Source organism: Neofelis nebulosa, chromosome 10, assembly GCF_028018385.1.
Source record: "Neofelis nebulosa isolate mNeoNeb1 chromosome 10, mNeoNeb1.pri, whole genome shotgun sequence".
NCBI lineage: Eukaryota > Metazoa > Chordata > Mammalia > Carnivora > Felidae > Neofelis > Neofelis nebulosa.
Window position 1 is genome coordinate 659,345 of NC_080791.1, and position 23,237 is coordinate 682,581.

The 23,237-nt window shown below is 48.4% G+C and overlaps 1 protein-coding gene across 4 annotated transcripts in view; it reads left to right on the forward strand.

Moving 5' to 3' along the window:
• Positions 1-8,603, forward strand: part of YAP1 (Yes1 associated transcriptional regulator) — a 113,405-nt gene extending 104,802 nt beyond the window's left edge. For all 4 annotated transcript variants that reach the window (XM_058686456.1, XM_058686458.1, XM_058686457.1 and 1 more), the window contains 2 exons: positions 2,683-2,795; positions 4,874-8,603. In XM_058686456.1, coding sequence (XP_058542439.1) covers positions 2,683-2,795; positions 4,874-5,112 — 352 coding nt within the window. In that variant the 3' untranslated portion in view covers positions 5,113-8,603. The remainder of the gene's footprint in view (positions 1-2,682; positions 2,796-4,873) is intronic.
• The last annotated feature ends 14,634 nt before the right edge of the window (positions 8,604-23,237 follow it).

Genomic DNA, 23,237 nt, shown 5'->3' on the forward strand with positions numbered 1-23,237 from the left:
AGATTGCAGTTGTGAACTTAAACGAGGTTAATTTGGAAAGGTTGAAGCCAGAACTTTGTTTTTTCCCCACAAGGAAAATCCATCGGTAGAATCCAGGGCCCATTTGGAGACCTGTGTTGGCCCCGGGGTACAATTGGACTGTAGGGATGCAGGTGGACGGCATGTCCTTCTGGCAGCTGTTCGTGAAGATTCTCTTAGAACTTCACTGAAGGCTGGGCTGTAGTTTGAGACTTTCCTGGTAAAGGTCACGGGGTGTCCGATCATCCATGCTGCTGTTGTGGGGGCAGTCCTTTCTCCACTCGGTGAAGTACCCCAGCTTGTAAAGCCCGTCTCACTGTAGCATTTCTCTTACAGAAACTGGATGGCTTCCCTGTTGTCTAGTGTTCAATTCAAACGTATCTTAGCTCCAAACACTTGGGACCCCACCTTGCCACCATGCTGACTCTTGTCCCTCGTGTGGCATCCCGTGTCCCCTCTGCCCTGACACCCTCGGAGGTCAGGTTCGTGTCCTCTCCATAGACTTTTCCACACCCCTCTCTTCGCTCTAAAAACACTTTGCTCACTTAACGCCGGAGTGTGATTCGTCACCGTGTTTGTTCACCTCCCTCCTTGATGTCGTGAGCCTCTCAGAAAGCATCATTCGTAGGTTTTTGTTGTTCCCTCTCTGTCTTCGGGGCCTGGGCTCAGGCCCATCCCGTGGGAGCAGGTGCCCAGGGAGCATGTGTGAGGTGGTAGGCTGCAGGCCCCAGGAGTGCGGGCTCCTCGGGAAGAGTTGTGCATGGCCCCGTGAGTCAGCCCTTTGCCCCCGAGTGCCCTGTGCGTGGTGCGTGCGTGCGCTTTTGGTGGAAGGGAAACCGAGCATATCCTGAGGGAGGCCTGCTCCAAGGCAGCTGTGTCTTACACAGACAGTCTCAGACGCTCATCTGTGCTTTCTTGTATCTTTGTGAGGCTTTCGCGTCTTGCCAGAATCTGGCAGAAGCGTCGGAGTAATCCAGCAGTTTCGGGGGGTGCAGGGTTGGGGGGTAGGACAGAGCACCTGCATCAGGTAATAAGGGAGGAAATGTGGGGAGATTGGGTGTTCAACCCCGAGTGACTGTGAAAGCTGGTTTTTATAGCTTTAGGTGGGTTTTTTGGTGTACTTTTGTGTGAGCTAAAGAGCTGCCCAAGTGTCCAGGCGTTGAGAAAAGTTACGGTTCACATCCCTGTCAGAGACCATCAGGAACCCCACTTTACCATAGATTTTTAAAAATTAGTAGTCCCAGATTTTACTGTCCATGCCAGCTGCTGGGAGTGCCACGAGCTCAGGACGATGTTCTGTTCACGCAGCCAGTGAGGAGATCTACCGTACTGTGTGCTCCAGCAGGCAGTGAGATCTCCTACTGTGTGCTCACACAGGCACTGAGGATATTTAGGCTAGACTGTGTGCTCATGCGGGCAGTGAGGGGACATTGTGTGTTCATGTGGGCAATGAAGACTGACTGTGTTTAACTTCATTAGCCTAAAGTTAAAATCTTGATTCATGATTTTCTGTTTTTCCCCAGGGTGTGTGCCCTGTAGTTGTTTTCCAGCCCTTTAGCTGGAACGATAAGGGTTCCTGTCTTAAGCTGAGGTGTTTGGGGTTTTTTTCCCCTACACAGAAGCAAGGAGGTTTGGTTAAGGAAATTCTCACCTTGTCGGCGGTGACTCCGTGTGTTTTGGCCCAGTCCAAAAGGAGTTCTGGTTCTTTGTCTTGGGTTGGTGTTTCCTTCGCTTGAACTCTGCGCGGGCTGGGGATCTGAGTGTAGTGCCAACCTGTCTCGCCAGTACCTGGAGTTGCATTTTGACTCGATGCCTGTGCTGTCCCACCTGGGAGACTGAGACCTTGAAATAAGCAGACTGTGTGCACCCACTCCGCGCCCCGCACCCCCGACAGAGATGGTGTTGCAGAGAGCATACCTACACAGAGAATTTCCGTCATCTAGGAAAACTGTGGCTGTATGTTCTTTTCTTTTCTTTTCCTTAATGCTTATTTCATTTTGAGATAGAGAAAGAGAGCAGAGGAGGGGCGGAGAGAGAGGAAGAGAGAATCCCCAGCAGACTTGGCACTTTCGGCACAGAGCCTGACGCAGGACTCAAACCCACGAACCGTGGGATCATGGCCTGCACTGAAGTCGGATGTTCAAGCGACTGAACCAACCAGGCAGCCTCTTCTTTTCTTCCCTTGCCACCTGACCCAGGGCCTTCAGAGTGGTTTGGGTTCCTTAAAGCTGCCAGCTTCAGTCAGGGTTGACCTGTCTGGGGCGCCTGGGTGGCTCGGTCAAGCATCCAGCTGTTGCTTTAGGCTCGGGCCATGATGTCACCGTCCATGGGTTTGAGCCCATGTCGGGCTGTGTGCTGATGGTAAGTGCAGCCTGCTTGGGGTTCTCTCCGTCCCTCCCCTGCTTGCGCTCACACGTGAAACCTCTCTCGCTCGCTCTCGCTCTCAAATATATCAACAGACTTTGGAAGAAAAGGATGAGCGGGTCTGCCTCCCTGCCCTCCAGGGCTCTGTAAGACCCCAGAGGAGGAGGGGCCTGTTTCTGACGCTGCAGGGATGGTTACTCGCCACCTTGGAGAGCCGTGTTGGTCCTCAGCAGGCGTTCCATGTTTACCTGGAAATCATTGGAAACCCTCGTGTTGCTCTGTAACTGTCCTCTTTTGTAGTGGCACCTACCACTCCCGCGATGAGAGTACAGACAGCGGACTGAGCATGAGCAGCTACAGTGTCCCTCGAACCCCTGACGACTTCTTGAACAGTGTTGATGAGATGGACACAGGTGGGTGTGCTTCATTCTTAGCGATCCGTCAGCAAGACACGGCGGGTCTGTCAAGCTGCTGTGAGCAAAGGCAGTTCAGTTCGGAAGAAAACCGGTTAAGGGGCACCTGCGGGGCTCAGTCCGGTAACATCTCACTTCAGCTCAGGCCGTGGTTTCGTGGCTCACGGGTTCAAGCCCCGAATCGGGCTGTGTGCCAACAGCATGGAGCCTGCTGGGGATTCTCTCTCCCGCTCTCTCGGTCCCTCCATAGCTCGTGTTCTCACTCTCAAAATAAGTAAATACCCTTAAAAAAAACCAGCTAAATCCTGAAAACTTGATTCAGGTCAAGCCTGCTTTGTTTCTCCATGGCACTTTGTAATCTGCTTCCCAGTTTTCAAACATCCCGGACGACTTAGCTCTGATGACGACTGGTGATGTGACCTATCTTAGCACTTACATATTGAGTTTAGCTGCCAAGGCCTTTGAGGACCCTCTCTGATGACTCAGTGTACTTCTTTCCTTCTCTTGTCTTTTTTTTTTCCTTTCCTCCCCTCCCTTCCTTTAAAAAACTTTTTTTTTTTTTTAAACATTTATTCATTTTTGAGACACAGAGCATGAGCAAGGGAGGAGGGGCAGAGAGGGAGACACAGAATCGGAAGCGGGTCTCGAACCCACGAACTGTGAGATCATGAGCTGAGCTGAAGTCGGACGCTCAACTGACTGAGCCCCCTGGCGTCCTGATGGCTCGTGTTCTTAATCTGGGAGAGAGACTTCTGTCTGCGATCCGCTCGCCCTCTATCGAATGCGACTCGGTGTGCGCCTGCCCCTTCCCTGAGGGTTCTGCTCCAACTTAGGTGTCAGGGGCTCAGAAAACCAGGGGGAAAGACGAGGCTGTGGGGCTCACCTGCTTACTGTCAGGATAGCTGCGGGGCATCTTGCAGGAGCCGAGAAGGGTAATCAGGGAACTGGCGAGCACCGATGGCCCTGGAGTTGGCAGCGAGCGCAGGGCATGCACTGGCCGAGAGACGGAGCAGCCCCCCTGGCGGCTCCAGCAGCCGGTTCCCTTGCTGGCGGGTCGCTCATCCAGCTCACGGCTTCAGTGCTCCTGAGAGTGCACCCTGCCACCTTCTTTGCTTCCCTCAGACTCTGGCCCCCCTTCCCGTGCCCACACTTGAGACCCATCTCATGCCCAGCACGCTTCCCCTGCCCCTCCCCCTCCCCCTACCCCTCCGCTCTTCTCCAAACCCCTGTGCCCTCCATGCTCTGTGCTGCTTTCCCGGGAGGTATGTGCCTGGGAGCTCTAAGGAATGCGAAAGTGGTCATGCTCCAAAAAAGGTTTCCTGGCCAGGTAAATCAGGGAACCCTTAGAGGGAAGGCAAGGGAGGGTTATTTATTCACGGGCTTCCGGGAGGCTTGTTTTGCCGTGAGGAACGGGAATCTCCAAGGCCGGAATAGAGTTTTCATCCAGTCCTTTTACACTAGTGCTCCCCAGGGTGTAACACTGAATCCCATACAACAGGAGGATCGCAGAGAGAAGTCTCTCTCCAGGTTTAAGATTACAAGTCATTGGAGAGGGTCCTCAAGTGCCTTGCCAGCTAACTCAGTATTTTAAGTGCTGAAATAAGTCACCTTACCAGTTTTGGTCAAAGAGCGCTTAAGCTGTCCACGCTGTTTTAAAACCGGGAAAACATCAATTTCAACCTGCCGTAAAGTGTGCCTAAATTCACTCCACACCGTGACTTCTACATTTATCTCGCTTAGTGGTTCCTCTCTAGAAGAGCATCCAGTAGCGATGCACGTGTGTGATGTACATGTTCTTTCTCTTACTGGAGATAGTTTTTCAAGGGATTTCGGTTTTTCCCGTGACCCCCTTCAGTGCTCAGTACATAGTAACAAGCAGTCAAGCTGCGGCTTTAGTATCTGAACCCATGCTGAAGCAAAAGTAAACTTGGCATTATTTTGTCTTCGGTGAGTTGTTCAGCCTGAAATAAACTCTGGGCATCGGTTTGGGGCTGAGTCCGGCGTGTCTGAAGGCTCACGTCGCACAGCTCTGATGTCCGCTTTTTCAAACCCGACTCTCTCCTCTCCGTCCCAATTAGGCGACACTATCAACCAAAGCACCCTCCCCTCTCAGCAGAACCGCTTCCCAGACTACCTAGAAGCCATTCCTGGGACGAACGTGGACCTCGGGACGCTGGAGGGGGACGGGATGAACATAGAGGGGGAAGAGCTGATGCCTAGTCTGCAGGAAGCCCTGAGCTCAGACATCCTCAACGATATGGAGTCCGTGCTGGCCGCCACCAAGCTCGACAAAGAAAGCTTTCTCACATGGCTATAGAGCCCTCAGGTAGACCGAATTCCAAACCTGTGAAGGATCTGAGGAGATGTGCCCGAAATTTCCAGGCATAGCCGGTCGCAGTCTTGTGGCTGATACAGAGAACGATGAACAGACGTCCAGCAAGATTCTCTCACCCACTGTCTCGCTCTTCCTTGTCCGTTGCTGCTGTTAATATATTGCTGACCTCTATCCTAGTTGGCCCTAAAGACTCGAGACTTTTGTTGTTTCTTTTGCTACTATAACTACTGTTCGTTTTGGGGGCTGGGGGAAGTGAGCCTGTTTGTGGACGATGGACGCCTTTCCTTTTGCCCAGTTAGACACTCGCCCATCACCCTAACCGAATACTCAGACTTGGAACTCGGATGCTTCGTGTCACAGCATTTACTCTGTCGGGCAGTTGTTTCTTCAGCTGCGTGTGGTGTGGCCAGTGGAAAACCACAACTGGCTCGTCTGCCAGGCCAGGAATGTCGGGTCTGATGTTACGTACTTGGCGCAGATTTGATGAGCTAGCTGAAACCGAGGCTGAAGACTGTTTTACTTTCAGTGTTTTTTTTTTCCCCTCCTAGTGTTCTCGTTAGTCACATAGTGACCTTGATTTTATTTTAGGAGCTTATAAGGCATGAGAGAGTTTTTTCCATAGAAATATATTAATTATTGCCACATACTCTAGTATAGGTTTGGGTGGGTTTATTGTGGGTTTGCTTCTTGTTTGTTTGTTTCCATTTTGATTGGTTGGGTTGTGTTTTTGTTTTGTTTTGTTTTTGTTTTTGCCCCCACCCCCACCCCCCAACCTAGACAAATTACCATAGTAGCGAAGAATCTGTTTATAGTTGTATCTCGGGGCGGCTATTGTAGTGCCTTTGGTAAAAATCTACATTTCCTGATTTTTTTAACATCTTATTTAAATCATGATTATCTGCTCTCTCTATATATACCCACACACACACACTTATAATCTTTGTAATAGTGTGATAGCAGAATGTATCTTTTTTTTTTTAAGGTTTCCCTACTTTCCAATTTATTTTAAAATGGTAGTTTTGAATGTATGCATTTAGAATACATGACTAGTAGTTTATATTTCAGAGGTAGTTTAAACCTGGTTGGGGCAGTCTGCAGACATTTGGGTAGTTTAGTATTCTAGAAAGGGCTGTTTTTACGTAGAGTGTTGAGAGGAGCACAGTCTGCCCTCTGGCACACAGTATTGTCTGATGAATTTGAAAGAAGAAAACAAGATAGGGCTTTATTTTCCCCTTGATAATCCCTGGGACTAATTTTAAGCTTTGATGGGAAATCACTGAATAGGTTCATAATATACGTGACAGAGGTAAGCTTTACATAGTGGTTTTCCTTCCTTTAGCTTTGGAAATTTACCTTCGCCCTAGTTTTGGGAGTAAATTCTAGTACCTTAGTTCTCATTTGTAACAAACACATTAAAGACTACATGGAAATATTGCCTACAAGATAGTTCTTAAAAGAGTTGCTCCTACTTCTGTATGCTGAGAACTGACCCTGGACAGTACATAGAATTCTGTCGAGGTTGTGAGTTAGCTGGTAAAGTGATCAGATTTAAGAAATGTATATCGGTAGTTGAGTTTAGCAAAGAAATAGAGATAATCCTGATTATACTTTTATTTTTACAGGAAGAGATATAACTAGAGTATGTGTCTACAGGAGTCATAATGGTTTCCAAAGAGTATTTTTTAAAGGAACAAAATGAGCATGAATCAACTCTTCAGTATAAGCTATGAAGGTAATAGTTGGTTGTGAATTATAGTGGCACCAGCTAGCGCCTCTGTGATTAAGGGTCTTTCGTTGTTTCTAGAATAAGCCCTTATTTTCAAGGGCTCATGACAGACATAGAAATCTATTTTCCTGGCTAAAACTGTTAATGGAAGATATGCTTGGGAAGATAGATTTTTTTTTTTTTTTTTTTTTTTTTTTAATTACAAAATCAGAGTATTTTGACCCTTCAGTTTAGAGGAGAGCAGGAGTCAGGAGTGAGACATTTTAGATTAAGTACCTCCAGTGCTCAAACATGCAGTCACTGTGCTGTACATAATGATCCTTAGGTTGATCATTTGCAATTACTGGTTCTAAGGGTTTTATTAAGAAAACAACAGAAAGAGTAAATCTTGACTTACCTGAGGGGAAATGGCCACTGTGCAGATTCACTGATTTTTTTTTTTTTTAAGAGCAATAATGAAATTGTACCTAGGATGCATAATTGAGTAAATGGACGATCCAGCATGTTGTTTTTTCTCTTGTGCTGAAGGTCAGAGCTACTCGGAAGGCACTCCCAGTTTGCCAGTAAGCTGCGTCTGAAACAGCCACAGAGTAGGCTTAGGCCCGGGGGCGGGGGGTGGGGGGGGGGGCATGGCAGGGGTCTCGAGGACTCAGTGGGACCTTGGTAGAGGACTTGATGAATTTCTTTTTCTTCCATAAAGACTGGTCCTGCAACTCGCTGTCATTAAAGGTGGTTGTTCCTAAAGTTTCAGTCACTTCAGTACAGCCACAAAACAGGAATAGGAGTTCTTGTCGCCTCGACTTTAGCTCGCCTGGTTACACCTTGGTGCTGAGGCACCTGACGGCCGCCATATTTGACCTTGTTGTACCCTCTGTACTGATGACCTGACAGAGACCTAGGAGTCCTTCCTCTGATCACAGCGTTGATGTGGCCTTTCTTGTTGTATGTCCTCGTTCCTAACGTAAAAGTGTTTAAGTGCTTCCTGGTTGTATCGGGTAGCGTTGGGATAAGATTTTAACTGGGTATTCTTGAATTGCTTTCACAATAAACCAATTTTATAATCTTTAAATTTATCAGCTTTTTACATTCTGTGTTCTTTTCAGTTAGGTCTTCTTAGAGCTACTCACACTTGATGGAACGTGTTGATTTGGGGTTTCAGATTTTCCAAAGCACTATGTGTGGTCATAACTATTTTCTAATAAATATAGTGTCTTTTTTTAAAAAAGAAAAAAAAGCATTAAGGAAGTGACTTTATATACAAATAATATTGTTTCAAGTATTCATATTAAATAGGTGCATTTTATTGGGAGTTTGGCAGAAACATTGAAAAATAACAGTAATTGATTGTAATTCATAACCCACACCAGTGTTGACACTCACAGTGCAAAAGCGAGAAGCGGTGTTCAATGACTGACAAGTGCGGAGTGTTCACATCTGAGAAGTGAGTACTCAGATGTATTTTATCTCCGGTAAGCATGTTTTTGTAAGGGTTGTGGGTGTGCCTATCTTAACAGTTGTCTTCTGTATCATGAAAAGTATTCTCCACAATTTAAATGTTTTATATTAGAGAATTCTTTAACGCACACTTGTGAAATGTACATATATAGTACCCATTACCTTTTTGTTATCTGTTTTAGATGTAAGAGCATGCTCAAATGTTAGGTACTTACATAAATTGTTACATTTTTTTTCTTATGTAATACTTTTTTGTTTATGTGGTTCAAATATATTCTTTCCTTAAACTCTTCTTTGGTGTTTTTAACAATTAATATATTTAAGACCTTTTGGCTTCTTACTGGTCTTCCAATAGAGCAAGTCCTAACGACAAGGAAGTATAAAGTGATTATACTTGTGACCAGTAGACACGTTAAACTTAAGGCTGGTTTGGCTTTTGGACCTTTTGAAGCGTGGATGTCATTCTTTGGGTTTTTGTTTAATTTTTTTTAATGTTTCATTTATTTTTGAGAGCAAGAGAGACAGAGCGGGAGCAGGGGAGGGGCAGAGAGAGAGGGAGACACAGAATCCGAAGCAGGCTCCAGGCTCCGAGCTGTCAGCACAGAGCCCGACACGGGGCTCGAACTCACAAACTGCGAGATCATGACCTGAGCCGAAGTCGGACGCTTAACTGACTGAGCCACCCAAGCGCCCCCGGACGTAATTCTTTGAATTTTATGTTGTGTGCTCTTCACGTGGACCACGGCCATTGTTGGTGGTGTTCAGAAGAAACTGAAAGGAGCTTTATGCAGTCTTTCAAAATAGCCTTTGGTTTTTCTTTCTCCACGGTATTTTCTCATGGTCTCCAAAATTTAAAACTTAGGTTAATGAAAATTATTAGTTACTGTTTTATAAATAATAACATTCACAAATTTAGGTGGTGGGTCCTGCACTTTGAATAAGAAGTAGATGTGATTGTCCTTGAAAATGATTTATTTCTGTGCTTGTGTATGTAATAATATCTTTCAGTTAAACTGTCACACATCAGTATTGTGGAGGGAAATCTGAAAACTTCATCTTCTGTTATGTGTAATTTCTTTACAGTGGAGGAATCCTAATTTTGTGGCCCTGGAACCTTAGCATTCCCCTTATCTTGTCCAACGTGTCGTGGTTGTGCCTCTCGGTTCAGAATCGAGCCTCGTGTGTGTAGCGTGGCCTGGCCCCCCTACAGGGGCTGGCTGCTCTGAGAGGCCATGCACTTGCCGGACAGCTGGAAGCCCAGTGATAGGAGTGCTGCCCTCTCTCTGCATCCCGTGGGTCCTAATTGTACAATCTTTAAATAGTTGGTGTAGTGAGTGTGTGTGGCACAATACTCAGGAATATATTAATTTGGATGTGGGAAGAAGAGCCTCTAAGGAGAGCAAGGGTGTGCCTTCTAAGTGTTTGGGGAAGGGTTCGGTGTCTTAACTGAGAACCTGATGTGCAGTAATTTACTTTTTTTTTTTTTTTAAGATAGACCCAGAACTACAGTAAAATATGCCAGTAAGTGAATTGCTTAGCTGGTGAACAGAAAAATGGTTTTCCAGAGAAAGAAAGAACAGTAACTAGTAAGCCTACGTGATGACCGCGGGAGTGGTCAGTAGACCTGTGAGTCCTGGTCAGTGCCCGCGGCCTCTATCCTGTCAGCTGAGGTCCTCCCCGAGGACCCCATCACGTCTCCTTACCTTTGGCGAGAACAGCCAGCCATCCCTGTCCTGGGAACCACAGGTTATGTTAGCTTTATATTCAGTTTTGTAAGTCTGGCTTGCCAGGTAAATTTGTGTGCTGTGGGGAACCGGCCGCATGTCGTCTCGCTTTACTCTTTGGACATGGAGTTGCTCTGTGTCACTGATCACAAGAAACTTCGTAAAGGTTTGTCTTTTTCAATTAAAAATCTAATTAATTAGAAATGAAATTGAGGGGCACCTGGGTGGCGCAGTCGGTTAAGCGGCCGACTTCAGCCAGGTCACGATCTCGCGGTCCGTGAGTTCGAGCCCCGCGTCGGGCTCTGTGCTGACAGCTCGGAGCCTGGAGCCTGTTTCCGATTCTGTGTCTCCCTCTCTCTCTGCCCCTCCCCCGTTCATGCTCTGTCTCTCTCTGTCCCAAAAATAAATAAAAAACGTTGAAAAAAAAAATTAAAAAAAAAAAAATTGAAATTGAATTCCATGATATCACTTACTGCAGTTTTTCCGCATCACACATGGAGTATTTTTGGCCATATTATCTGGATACAAAAAACTATGTAAAATTGATAACTTCCTGAGCGTAAACACAGCCAACATAATACGGTCACTGTTGAAAACAGGTGCAGAATAGAGGCATGGGCGAAACTAGGTGGTATTTTTTTTTTCATTTTTTTTTTTTTTTAACATTTATTTCTGTAGGAGAGAGAGAGCATGAGCAGGGGAAGAGCAGCGAAAGAGGGAGAGAGAGAGGGAGGGAGGGAGACACAGAATCCCAAGCAGGCTCCAGGCTCCGAGCTGTCAGTACAGAGCCCAATGCCCTGTGAGACCATAACCTGAACGGAAGTCAGACGTTTAACCATCTGAGCCACCCAGGCGCCCGCCCCCAAAACAAGATGGTATTAAGAAGAGATTCTGAATTTTAAAATCTACCATATTTTAGCAGAAAACAAACTTCTGGACCAGGATACCTGACCTCCAAGCTGCTAGGAACCTGTTAGAAGTTTAGAAAACAACAACCAGAAAAAAGGGAAAAAATTGATTATCTGCCTGCTATTCAAAGCAGTATTTGGAGATACCTGAGCCAAGAGCCTACTTTGCAAAATCCCTAAACAGCTAATCTGGTGCTTAGAATGCCTTTTCCAAAAGGGGGAAACTATTAAAAACTAGCTACTCTAACTTTGTGATTAGTTAGTACTCCAAGTGGATGAGTGGACAGGTCTTGATTCTTAGTAAAAGGAACTTCTTTAAGAAAAAAAAGAAAATAGGATCTAAAGCAGGAGGATACCCTTAATTTAGCATGATATTGAAGCCTGCTGGCTTCTTAGGGTAGGATACACCTTTACCCGCATACTTCTTCCTGTCTTGTCCCCATGTGTATTTTATGAGGATACGAGTTCCTGTGACCTCCACAGAGTCTACGAGTTAAACAGCACCTTTTGGATGGAGTTTGCGTTGTGGGATATTAGAAGTCACGTCTGAGTCCCTTTTAAGGCCCTTGGTTCAGTTACAGAGCAAGTTCTTGGGTTGTAGGGATTTGCACAGGCTGAACAAGATGCTCCAGCTGACTGAAAGTTACTCAAAGCTGTGGATCAAGTGGCAGGATCTGAGGAAAGGTCATCTCAGGAACAGCCCTACAAGCTACCGAAGGCTGCTGCTCCAAGCCGACATCGTGACAAGTGGCTGGAGATCGTTTCTCCCCGAGGGAGCCTCGAAGCAAGTAGTATTTAAGCACCTCTCCCTGCCGATGGAGAGAAGCGTGTGTCCAACTGGGGTTCGGTGCCGGGGTCTCGGCTGTGAGTCAGCAGGATCTAAATGAGAGAGTATCACAACCTACGGCACTCAGATCACTAGGGTGACCATGAATCAAGACCTTAGGTTTTATGAAGGGTACAAAGAATCCTATTTGTTGAGGAGGTTGAAGTCATACTCTAAAAGCTCCCACATTTGCTCCAATGTTTTCTCTGGGCGCCCTTATAAAATAGTAACAATGGGATTGTACGGGGTGGGGGGAACACGGCCTTGAGACTCGGTTGTCTTCTATAATCCACACCAGGAACAACGATGTACCTCTTGCTACATTCTAGGCCAGAGGAATTTCCGTGGGATTCTGCAAGGGGATCTGCAGAACAACATGAGCCTGGCTGGTGCCTCATGGGACACGTGTGTGTTAACCAGCTCAGAACTCCCCTGGGAGGACACATGGTTCATCTGGAACAGGGTGGCAAGCCCTGACCAAATCTGGAATATTGCTGAGGGAATTTTATAGTAACTTGAACTAAAAATTGACTACTGACCGAATCTCTCAGGCTTCCAAAGTCATTACAGCACAAATCTCAAGGCCTGAATATTTACAAGAGTTTTCATTGTGTTCTGCTAAACGTGGCAAATTTCAAAAGCAAATTAATCAAGTTTATGCACTCCTGTCGTCATTTACTGCGGGAATAATCTGTGCAGTCTCCAACACTGAGCGTGAGGACCAAAACAAAACGTTAGGATGACTGGCACACTGATAACCCTTAAAAGCGAAGTTGTTTAACATAACCATGGTCTTTCTCAGTATACCCTTCAATAGAGGCATACTGGTCCGTTCAGAATCCTTCAAATCTGAGTAGGTCCGCCCTGTCATCAGTATACACACCAAGTCCCTTCCCCTCCCCAGTTCTACAGAAGTGTGCTGTTTTCAGTAACTATTTTAATCTTAACTTCCTGGAACATTTGCACCTGTTACCTTCGTTGGTCATACCAAATCCTTAAAGATGCAGGCGTTTTTGCCATGCTTAACTGAGTGGCTTGAACCTGGATCCAGACCCCACGGTGTCGTTCTACAGGGGCTACCAGTGGAGCGGGAAGCCTGTAACGGAAATGTGTGTGCGCGAGGTCATACTCCCTGGGGCTCACGACTGTCCTTACTTCTTGGTTCTGGGCTTCCCTGCTCCACTGCAGCTGTGACTTGCTCTCCGTGCAGACACAGTCCTAAAGGGACCGCACAACACTGACCATGCTCCGTCCTGTAGGTCATTAAATCTGTCCCGTTTCTCTGAAGTCCTGTACGTCGGTTCAGCAAACACACCGTTGGGTAATACTCGAGTACCTTCCTCACGTCGCCTAAGAGACCGAAGAGACGAGAAGGTTAAGTGCCGACCAGCACGGTCCGCATGATGTGCCACGAGAGCAGAGTCTTTGGGAAGTTGCCCTCCTCCCGAGACGATGAGCTCAGGCTCCGTGCCTGTAGGACCGAACCTGGCGTCGAGGGGCTGTGATGGAGCCGCCTGAACCACAGGTGTGGCCAGAGGACATAGCGTGGAGGGAGAACTAGGGACGTGTGGGGGTGGGGCTGTTTCAATTCGGGCTGCAGACAGTGGGTCATAGAACTTGAGTGATGTGTGCAGGGCATTAAATCTTAGGATGCTGCACGGGCCAGGACTGGGTACTGTGCGCTCACTCTGCCAGGCTCTTCCCACGTACTGGCCTAGTGAATCCTGGCAGCAGGCCAGTGACGGAAGGTCTGCCCTAGTCTGGCAGGTAAAACTGGCTTAGTGCTCGCTCACCCCAGTGCTGCTTCGGGCTGGCTGCTCCGGACCTGACTCTGACCTGACCTCTGCCGCCCGCTGCTTCCGAGTCGGATCCCACAGTGAGAGGTGTGCACCCGAGGAGCAGCGGAGGCCTTGGAAGGTCCTCTGCACAGAAGGATACTGCTCCCAAAAGTTACTGGAAGTGCAGGCTCTCAAACCGAATCTGAAGCAAGTCATGATCGAACTCACCCAAAGAGCAACAGAAAGAGGCTGACACACAAGTGAAGTTATGGATTTCTGCACGCACCTCCCCAGATGTAAACCGTGGGTGGGGTGGAGTCGCTCCCACCGCGTCCTGGGTCTGTTCTCCTCATCTGGGAAATGGGGGACAGGAACGGGAGGGGACCTTGAAGGCTGTCTGCTTTGAGAGTTACCGTAGAAGAGAGTCTGTTCATCGGACGGACACGAGCCGGTACTGTCTGAGCACGTTCTTAACTTGTGAAACTTACCTCAAGTGAAGAAAAATGAGGCCACCACAAGCCCGTGTCAGGGGAGGGTCCTTGGCAGCAAAGCCCGACTCCTGGTCTCATGGGGACGGTCCTGGCTCCTCCCTATGTCCAGACGGGCATATCACACAGGCCATTGTGAGCTGGGGCCAGGCAGGCCTAGTGTACAAGTGCACCTCGGTTTCACCCGGCTTTCGTGGACCCCGGTGGCGACAGGAAGCCGGCAGCTGGGCCAGGAGGAGAGAGTCGTGGCTCAGAAGCTCTCCAGCGGGTGCCCGCGGAGGAGCCACAAAGGGAGCAGGAACCCCAGTGCCCGGTGCTGGTGGCACCCTTCACACCTCACTCCTCCAGGGCGTGTGGGCAGAGTAGCGGACAGCCTCCCTCCCTGCAGCGTGGGGGCCACCTGCAGCCGTGGTCACTCAAGCCCTGAAGAGTCAGAGCTCAAGGGCCCTCATCTGGTCAGGGAGTGAGGGAGGCCGCGCACGGGGACCCACAGCACGGGTGCGGGCCAGAGGCCAGGGCAAGTGGACCGGCGTGTCCCCCACAACCTTGAGGCGGCGGTGAGCTGGAGTCAGCCCCCAGGACGGCGCAAACAGAGCACCGTGTGGGGAGCCCGAGGTGGATGCGGCCGGGCAAGTGACCGGAGGACGGGCAGGTGCAGAGAAAGCATTCGCCAAGTGCAGCTCGCTCTGTGTTAATCTTGGGTCGTCACAAGGCGCAAGTGACCTCACCACCTTAACCTAAGGCAGCTCTCTGGTGTGTCTGATCCCGTTCAACTTGAACTCGACACCCAGGAAACCCCACAGACGACAAGACCTGTCCGCAGTGCCTTTAGAATCCAGAGCAAAACCACCCAGAGAAACCAAAACCAACACAGAGCCCTCCAAGATGCACGACGTGGATTCAAACATTTGTCACTCCACTGTTTTAAACCCCGTTAGCACATATCTGCATATGGTTAAGACCTGGTGCCACCAAGATTCTCATTTAAGGCAACGCACGTGACGAGGGAAGGTTGGCAATCCTGTTACTTCATCCCAAACAGAAATAGACCTCGTTTCTCCAGTTCACTCTCTGCGTCTTAAAGTGGAACAGAACCACCTGTGTGTCTGATGACACCATGGGGGGCGGGGCCTGTTCCTGATGAGCTGCCGGGCCGAGAGACCCCCTGGTCAGGCCCAGTGAAACCCCAGAGAGCAGCCTGGGCCGGACCTGCAGGAGCGCTCTGTCCCCAGGACGGCACCCGGGAAAGAGACCTGTGGTCTGCCCTCCCCTCCGTACGGCAGAGTGTTTGTCCCTTGGGTTACAATGTAAATGACCACTGGTCTCCATACCAGCTACTCAGCCCCACGGCTGCTGGGCCTTCTGGCCGGTACCGACAACCCCCTCACCAACCCCTGGAGCCGAGAGGCTTCCTGGGGTCTTGAGAGGCACCCAGGCAGGGTTGCCAGGGGCGAGGCCCACGCAGTCGTGACTGGGGAGTCAGATCCACCAGGCCACAGAGTGAGACGAGAGGGGTTAAGACAGGGTGCGTCCAGCTTCCAAACTCAGAATAGAAGTCTCCAGAGAAGAATGGGGCCCAGGGAGGCAGGGACCCTTGCTCAGAGCCACACAGCTGATAGAGCAGTCGAGCCAGGAGTAGAACCTGAGACTTTCGGCTCCCCATGAATGTATCCTGTAACCACATAGGTAAAAATCAGAGTCAAAATTAATCTCAAAAACTCAGATTGTGTGTATATAGTACAGCAAGGGCTCACACCTTGGCAGACACCCAGCATGCAGCCTGATGGAGGAACAGCAGACCCGCATCCCCCTGGGACCTGTGCTCACGGAGGGGAGGGTCCGTGCAGCCGTCCAGCCTCGGAAACCTCTCGTTCTCTCTCCTCTGTCTTCAGCGCACGTAGCTTGATTCATGCAAATTCAGGCTGTGGGAAGATGCCCATCGGAGGGCCTTGGCGGGTAACTGCTGCTGCCAGCCACGCAGCTGGGCACACCGGGCGCTGGTCTGAGAGTGTTAGGACTCATCTAATACCAATGATGAACGAGCCCGCACTCTGCTTCCGACCAGTTCATTGTTTAGAGAAGTAGTTTCAAATACTGTCTGAATACTAGAGTCGCTGCAGTGAGAGGGCATGAGTGAGTGGGAGAGGGGCAGAGAAAGAAAGAATCCCAAGGAGGCTCCACGCTCCATGCAGAGACCACGTGGGGCTCCATTTCAACCCTTGGATCCTGACCTGAGCCAAGATCAAGAGTCAGGCGTTTAACCAACAGAGCCACCCAGGCACCCCACTTTTGTAAGATTTTTTTTTTTTTTTTTTTTTTTTAATGTTTGTGAGAGAGCACGAGCAGGGCAGGGGCAGAGAGAGAGGGAGACACAGAATCTGAAGCAGGCTCCAGGCGCTGAGCTGTCAGCGCTGAACCTGATGCGGGGCTCAAACCCATGAACCGTGAGATCATGACCTGAGCAGAAGTTGGACAGTTAACCGACTGAGCCACCCACAGGTGCCCGTTTTTTAAAAATCTTCACTGTATGTATTTTTTTAAATTGAAGTGTAATTAACATACAATGTTATGTTAGCTTCAGATGTACAACATAGTGATTCAACAATTCCATCCAACAGTTCCACTCGGTGCCCACCATGATCAGGGTGGTCTCCATCTGTCCCCGTATGTTGTTATCATATTATTGACTATTCCCTCTGCCGTGCTTTTTATCTCTGAGACTTATTTATTTTATAGCTGGAAGCTTGTACATTTTACTCCCCTTTATCTATTTTTTCCTTTTCTCCCCACCCACCTTTCTCCTGGCCATTACCAGTATGTTCTCTACGTAAGAATCTGGTTTTTGGTTCGTTTCTTTGTTTCTTTTGTTTTTTGGATTCCACATGTGAGTGCAATCATAAGATGTTTGTCTGACTTATTTCAGTTAGCATAATGCCCTCTAGCTCCATCCATGATGTTGTAAATGGCAAGATCTCATCCTTTTTGATGGCTGAGTAATATTCCATTGCACATATATACACATCATGTCTTCTTTATCCGTTCATCTGTCGGTAGACACTTCGGTTGGTTCCCTAGCTTGGTGACTATAAATAATGTTCCAATAAATGTACAGGTGCATGTATCTTTTCAAATTTTGGGGCTTTGGGGGGTAAATACCCACTAGTAGGATTGTTGGATCATAGAGTAGTTCTACTTTTAATTTTTTGAGGAACCTCCATACTGTTTCCACAGTGGCTGCTCCAATTTACATTCCCATCAACAGTACAAGAGGGCTCCTTTTTCTCCACATCCTCACCAACACTCGCTGTTTCCTATCCTGTTGATTCTAGTGATTCTGACAAGTATCAGGTAACACCTCATTGAGGTTGTGATTTGTATTTCCGCGATAATGAGCATCTCTGTCTGCTGGTCATCTGGATGTCTTCTTTGAAAAAGTGTCTATTCAGGTCCTCTGCCCATTTTTTAATTGGATTATTCATTTTTTTGGCATTGACTTTTAGAAGTTCTTTATATATTTTGGATATTAACCCCTTTTCAGTTATATCACTTGCAAATTATCTTCTCCCATTCTGTTGGGTTGCCTTTTCGTATTGTTGAAGGTATCCTTTGATGTGCACAGTCTTTTGTTTTGGTGCAGTCCCAACAATTCTTTAGCTTTTGTTTCCCTTACCTGAGGGCACATATCTAGAAAAATGTTGCGATGGCCAGTGCCAAAGAGATTACTGCCTGTGTTTTCCTATAGGAGTTTTATGGTTTCAGGTCTCCCAGTTAGGTCTTTAATCCTTTTGAGGTTTTTTTTTATGTGCAAGAAACTTTCATTGTTTTGCGCGTGGCTGTCCAAATTTCCCATCACCATTTGTTGAAGAGACTGCCTTTTTCCCAATGTATGTTCTTTCCTGCTTTGTGGAAGATTGATTGACCATATGGTCCTGGGTCTATTTCTGGACTCTCTATCCTGTTCCACTGATCTCTGTGTCTGTGTTTGTGCCAGTACCGTACTGTCATGATCACTACAGCTTGGTAATATGGTTTGAAATCAGGGAGCATGATATCTCCCACTTTGTTCTTCCTTCTCAAGATGACTTTGGCGTTCGGGGTATTCTCTGATTCCATATAAAGCTTGTGATTATTTATTCCAGTTCTGTGAAAAATTTTGTTTGTTATTTTGATGGGGACTGTGTTGAATCTGTAGATGGCTTCAGGTAGCATGGACATTTTTAGCAGTATTAGTTCTCCAATCCATGGGCCTGGTGTATCTCTGCATTTGCTTATATCGCCTCCAGTTTCCTTCCTCATGTCTTACGGTTTTCGGAGTACAGGTCTTTAACCTCCTTGATTAAGTTTGTTTCTGGGTATTTCATTCTTCTTGGTGCACCTCTTAATAGGATTATTTTCTTAACCTTGGTGAGCTTTGAAAAACCTTCATGTGTGGGTTCTCCCCACAGAGATTTTGCCTTAATTGGACAGGTATAGAGCCTGCGCATCAACTCTAATGTGCAGCCAGGGTTGAGAACCCCTGGGCTACGTGAGGAGGCAGACATGGAAAGTGGTAGGGGTGGCTCAGTGCGCCATGGTCTGGGTCATCCCCGTGGGCCAAGGAAAACCATAATGGGGACACCTGACCCAGATACTGTGGGTCAGAAAGTGTCAGAGGAAGTAACTGTGAGAGAGGGCCACTTGAGGCCTCTCCCTGAGCAAGTGTGTTCAAGGGGAGTCTCCCTTCCTTCCCATCGTGCTGCTTTGATTCACAGCTGCTGGTTGGTCCTGCCCGAGCCAGTTAGGGTCAGACTGGCTCTCCTGAGGGTAAGTGGCCAGGCACCAGGTATGAAGGTTTTCATACCCAACAGGAGGTGTCTGTTCTCTGCCTGGATCCGTGGTCAGCATCGAAGCCTGTGTCTCCAGGAGGGGCTGATCAGGAGAGGCTATCAGGAAGACGGGGTCTGGCTGGCTTGATGAGCCCCGCTTCTTGGCATAACTCTCCATAACCCAGCATAATTTTTAGGGTGAGCGTTGGGGTCTTGAACACAGAACTCCTCATTAATATTGCAGCTGCACCACAAATCAAATAGACTTGATGTGCTGAATTAGGGATTGAGAAGTATCCCTTACCTTGCTTTTGATGGCTAATCTCATTCTGGTTCCAAACAAGCAACTGGCAGAGAGTTCTTAGAATATAACCCAGCCGTGGAGATCGAGTCTATATAATACAGAGTATATCCAAGGTATTAATCGGAGCTGCTGAAGGAAGTGGGTATAAAATATATATCTTTATTTTAAAATCCTTATTTGGCCTAGCTATATCATTGAAAAAGTGTCAGACTTGTGATTTATAAATCTCTACAATCTGAACGTCTGAGTAGACACTATTCCTGCAGGAGAGAATCTATCTTCCTACAGGATGCATCTCCAGTCTGAAACCTTGTGCGTCACTTGCGTTAAATAAGTACGGTCATTACACGTGATTTATAGCTTCTCAAGCTGTTTTTCAAATGTTACGTCTGGATTTCCAAGGATGATGAAGTCTGCGTGATACTGCAGTGGTGGCTACGTGACATGGCGCACTTGTCAAAACCCGCAGAACTGAATCACAGAGACTTGTCCATAATGTCTGCACGTTTGTAAAAGACCATTTACAAATTTAAGTTTACAAGTTTAAATTTACGAGTTTAAGGGGGGTCCCGGGATGGAATCCAGAAGTCTTGAAACTACCTCTCTGAAGCGGGTGGGGGAAACGTTGCTGACCTAAGTAGCCTCAGAAGTGAATGGAAGTCTGTGCACAGCCCTGCGGTCTACTCGATAATGTTGGTCCCTTCCGATGCTCCTGCTCCTGTGCCCTGGAACTGAGCGATTAACCAGATGGATGACCGTGACCAGGGCCGGGTTTCCTGCTGCTGGAGTACGGGCTCGTATACGCAAGACGAGGGTGTATGAGGTACCGGGCTAGACCGGGGACATCGGCACGAACTCGGGTTTGGTTCAGTGTGGACACAGCTGATGGCACACTTACTTGTGCAGACATGGGTCCGTACACGGGGCAGTGTGCACACGTGCTTCCTTGCCGTCAGCGGAGTCTGGAAGCAGCAGCAGCAGCACACAGTCCTGTCCCCACCCCCTTTCTTAGTAGCACATCGCGCACGCTGTTCTGTCCCTTGCTTTCTCACTGATCAGTGTAACCTACGTACTTCCTCTATCAGCACTGAAGGCCGCGAGTGTTTTCACAGCTGCACGATGTTGTGTTGTATTCACACCCCATAGTTGGTGCAGCAGCCCCGATCGGTGGACGTGTGCTCTTCCCAGTCTCGGGCCGTTTCCCGGTGATGCTGCAGCAAATGCACTGGTCCGTGCAGGACGCTGTTCGTGTGCAGGTGCGTCTGTCGGACAGAGTCCTCAGGTGAGAACGCCGAATCACTGGGCATGTGCCCTTGTAGTGTGATCAGTACAGACACGTTTCAGAGCACGGAAGTTCTACTTTTATGCTCCTGCCAGTAATAGGTGAGAGTGTCGGTTTTGCACCCACCTTACCAACAGAGCCTCATGTCTTTCTTCCTCGTCTGGCATTTCGGCACCTCGTTCGGTAAGAAATGGTATCTCTGTGATCCTAATTTGCATGTCACTTGTTATGAATCAGGCTGAGGATCTTCCAGATATTTAAGACCCGTTTGTGTTTGTTTTACGCTGAATTGTCCTCTGGGTCGTTTTCCCATTCTGTTGAGTCAGTGGTTTCTTGCGGCTGGGTTTTTTTCCCCCCCATGAATACAAAGGAATTCTTTATGGAAAATTAGCCCTCTGTCTCTGACAAAAGTCACAGAAAATTTCCCCCATTTATCACTAGTCTTCTGACTTTGCATAAGATACTATGTTAACATGTGAATATCTGTTTTTACAGGTGTATTTATTAATCACTTAACCTTTACTTAGGAGAGAATATGCCAATGTGCTCTAGACCTGTAGACCCTTTGGAACATCACGTCAGCCCCTGGGCTCATGTGGGATTTACCCACCCTTTGGGGATGGAGGCATCTCACTGAGGTGTCTGGGTCCTCCTCACCAGGTCCTACCAGCTGTGAATCTGTAACTCACCGGAAGAGTGATTCACAACACGCCTCTGTTCACCAGACCTAGAGATTTGGTGTTTTGTTGTTTGTTGTTACGTGGATCAGGCAGGACCTGCCTGGGCTGCCGTATCATTTGGCCGCAGGGAACTCACTTAGTCCCTGGCTGCTCCTGTAGGTTGGACGGTTCTGACGATAAGCCCGACCCTGCTGCCTACTTCTGTCGTGACACTCGCTGTGCATCTGACACTTCTCGCCTCTGCCCTGGGATCGTCCTCCCTGTGGGAATCAGGGCGCTCACTTCAAGTGCGGTCATTCCGGAGAGCCACTCTGGCCCTACGCGAGGCTCCGGTCCTTTGCTTGCTGCTACTTCTCAGGGTTTTGTTGAATGGTGTCTTCCTGCCCTTCAAGGGACACAGCCGGGAGAAGAGTGAGCAGTTCACCAGCCCTCCCACCCCCCCACCCCCACCCCAGGTCTTTGACTCGTTTCCTTCCCGTTACACCAGGGAATCGCTAGCATATCAAGGGCAATGAGCCCGGGTCATCTGGGCCGGACCCCATGGGCAGGTCTGTGTCTTTGCAGCCCCGGGGATGGCAGCTGAGACTTCGCTAAGACTTGACTTTACAATTGCTTCAGAACGTACACAGTTCATTCAGGGTACAAGCTGGTGCGCGTAGACAAACGCCTCAGCCTACCTTCCCCCACCCCCACCCCCCCCCCCCCCCCGTTAGTCACAGAGGTGAAGCCTAAGTTCGGTACCCTCAGCAGTGTTCACACAGTTAACGAATTCGTCAAGTCGTCCGCATATAGAAGCATGATAGACACCTTTCTTTTCTTTTTTAAAGTTTTTTTATTTATTTGGTGAGCGAGCGAGCAAGGGAGGGACAGAGAGAGAATCCCAAGCAGGCTCCACACCCAGAGCCCGACACGGGGCTCGAACTCACAACCCTGGGAGCATGACCGGAGCAGAAATGAAGAGTCAGTTGCTCCACCCACTGCGCCGGCCAGGCACCCCAGGAAGCTGCCTTTCATATCGCTTTAGGCTGAAAGAGGGAAAGCCCAGGTCATCACTCAAGGGTCCACCTATGTCCATAAAAGGGATTTCTTAGTCAACTGCAGAAATATAATATGGTTCCTGCTATTTTCATGGCTTTCTGCATTGCTGGGCCTGTGAGAAACTGTACCGTAGCAGGCCTGGGCAGGAGCGGGCCCAGCAGCACAGCGCCTACTATAAAAACAGCACATTTGGAATGGCTCCCAGCTGCCGGATCCAGCCCAGTGATGGCAGGATCTCCGGTAACCTCACCCACATTGACTGTCTTAGTCTAACCTAAAGTTTCCATCTTTACACCATCAGAGCACCGCTAAGCTCTTCTTTCTTTCCTATCGTAAGCTGGCAAAATCATCTCCCATCGGTTTGACTCCGTAGCCGACCACGCAGGGCGGGCTGGGCTCTGAGTTTGGCGACAGCTTGTCACGCGGTGGAGGGACAGGGCACACGCAGAACTGGTCACACAGGTGATGTGGTTGTACGGCCTGCAAGCCAGCAGGTGAGATAGTTTGTGAGAAGGGAGGCCCGGCAACGTCCTCTAGCAAGGGAGGCTCACGATACGTTGGGGACACATTTCAGTTCTTTGGCAGCATGCTTGCCCGGAGCTCTGACTTTCACTTCTTAGAACTGGGGAATCTGAATTCGACTAATGCAGCAACCAGCAAGATCAGCTTCGAGTCTGGCTTCATCCACCTCAGCCCAGTCGCTGGAAGACACATATTTCCCTTTCAGGGCCATCATAGAAAGGCTCTTGTTCTCAGCTGGCCCGTGGCCAACAATTTAGGACTTCAGCAGCCACTACCCACTCCCATAGATGAATTCCTTGTGGCTTTCATACTGTTCTGTGTGGGTCACCGCTGCTTTCTCCATAGTGTTGCCTTTCATGAGCACTTGAGATGCGTTTCTGGTTAATAGCTCGCCACTGTGTGCCCAGAGTTCTGTCCTTTATACTAGTTGGACGTTTCCTGCTGTCCCCAGAGTCCAAACGAGGACTCCCAGATTCGAGTGATTTCCTGAAAGCCTGCTGCCTGTAGCTGCTCCTGTCCTTGGTTTCTTGTTATCAGCAGCAAAAACAAATTTAAGCTATTTTCTGCAGAA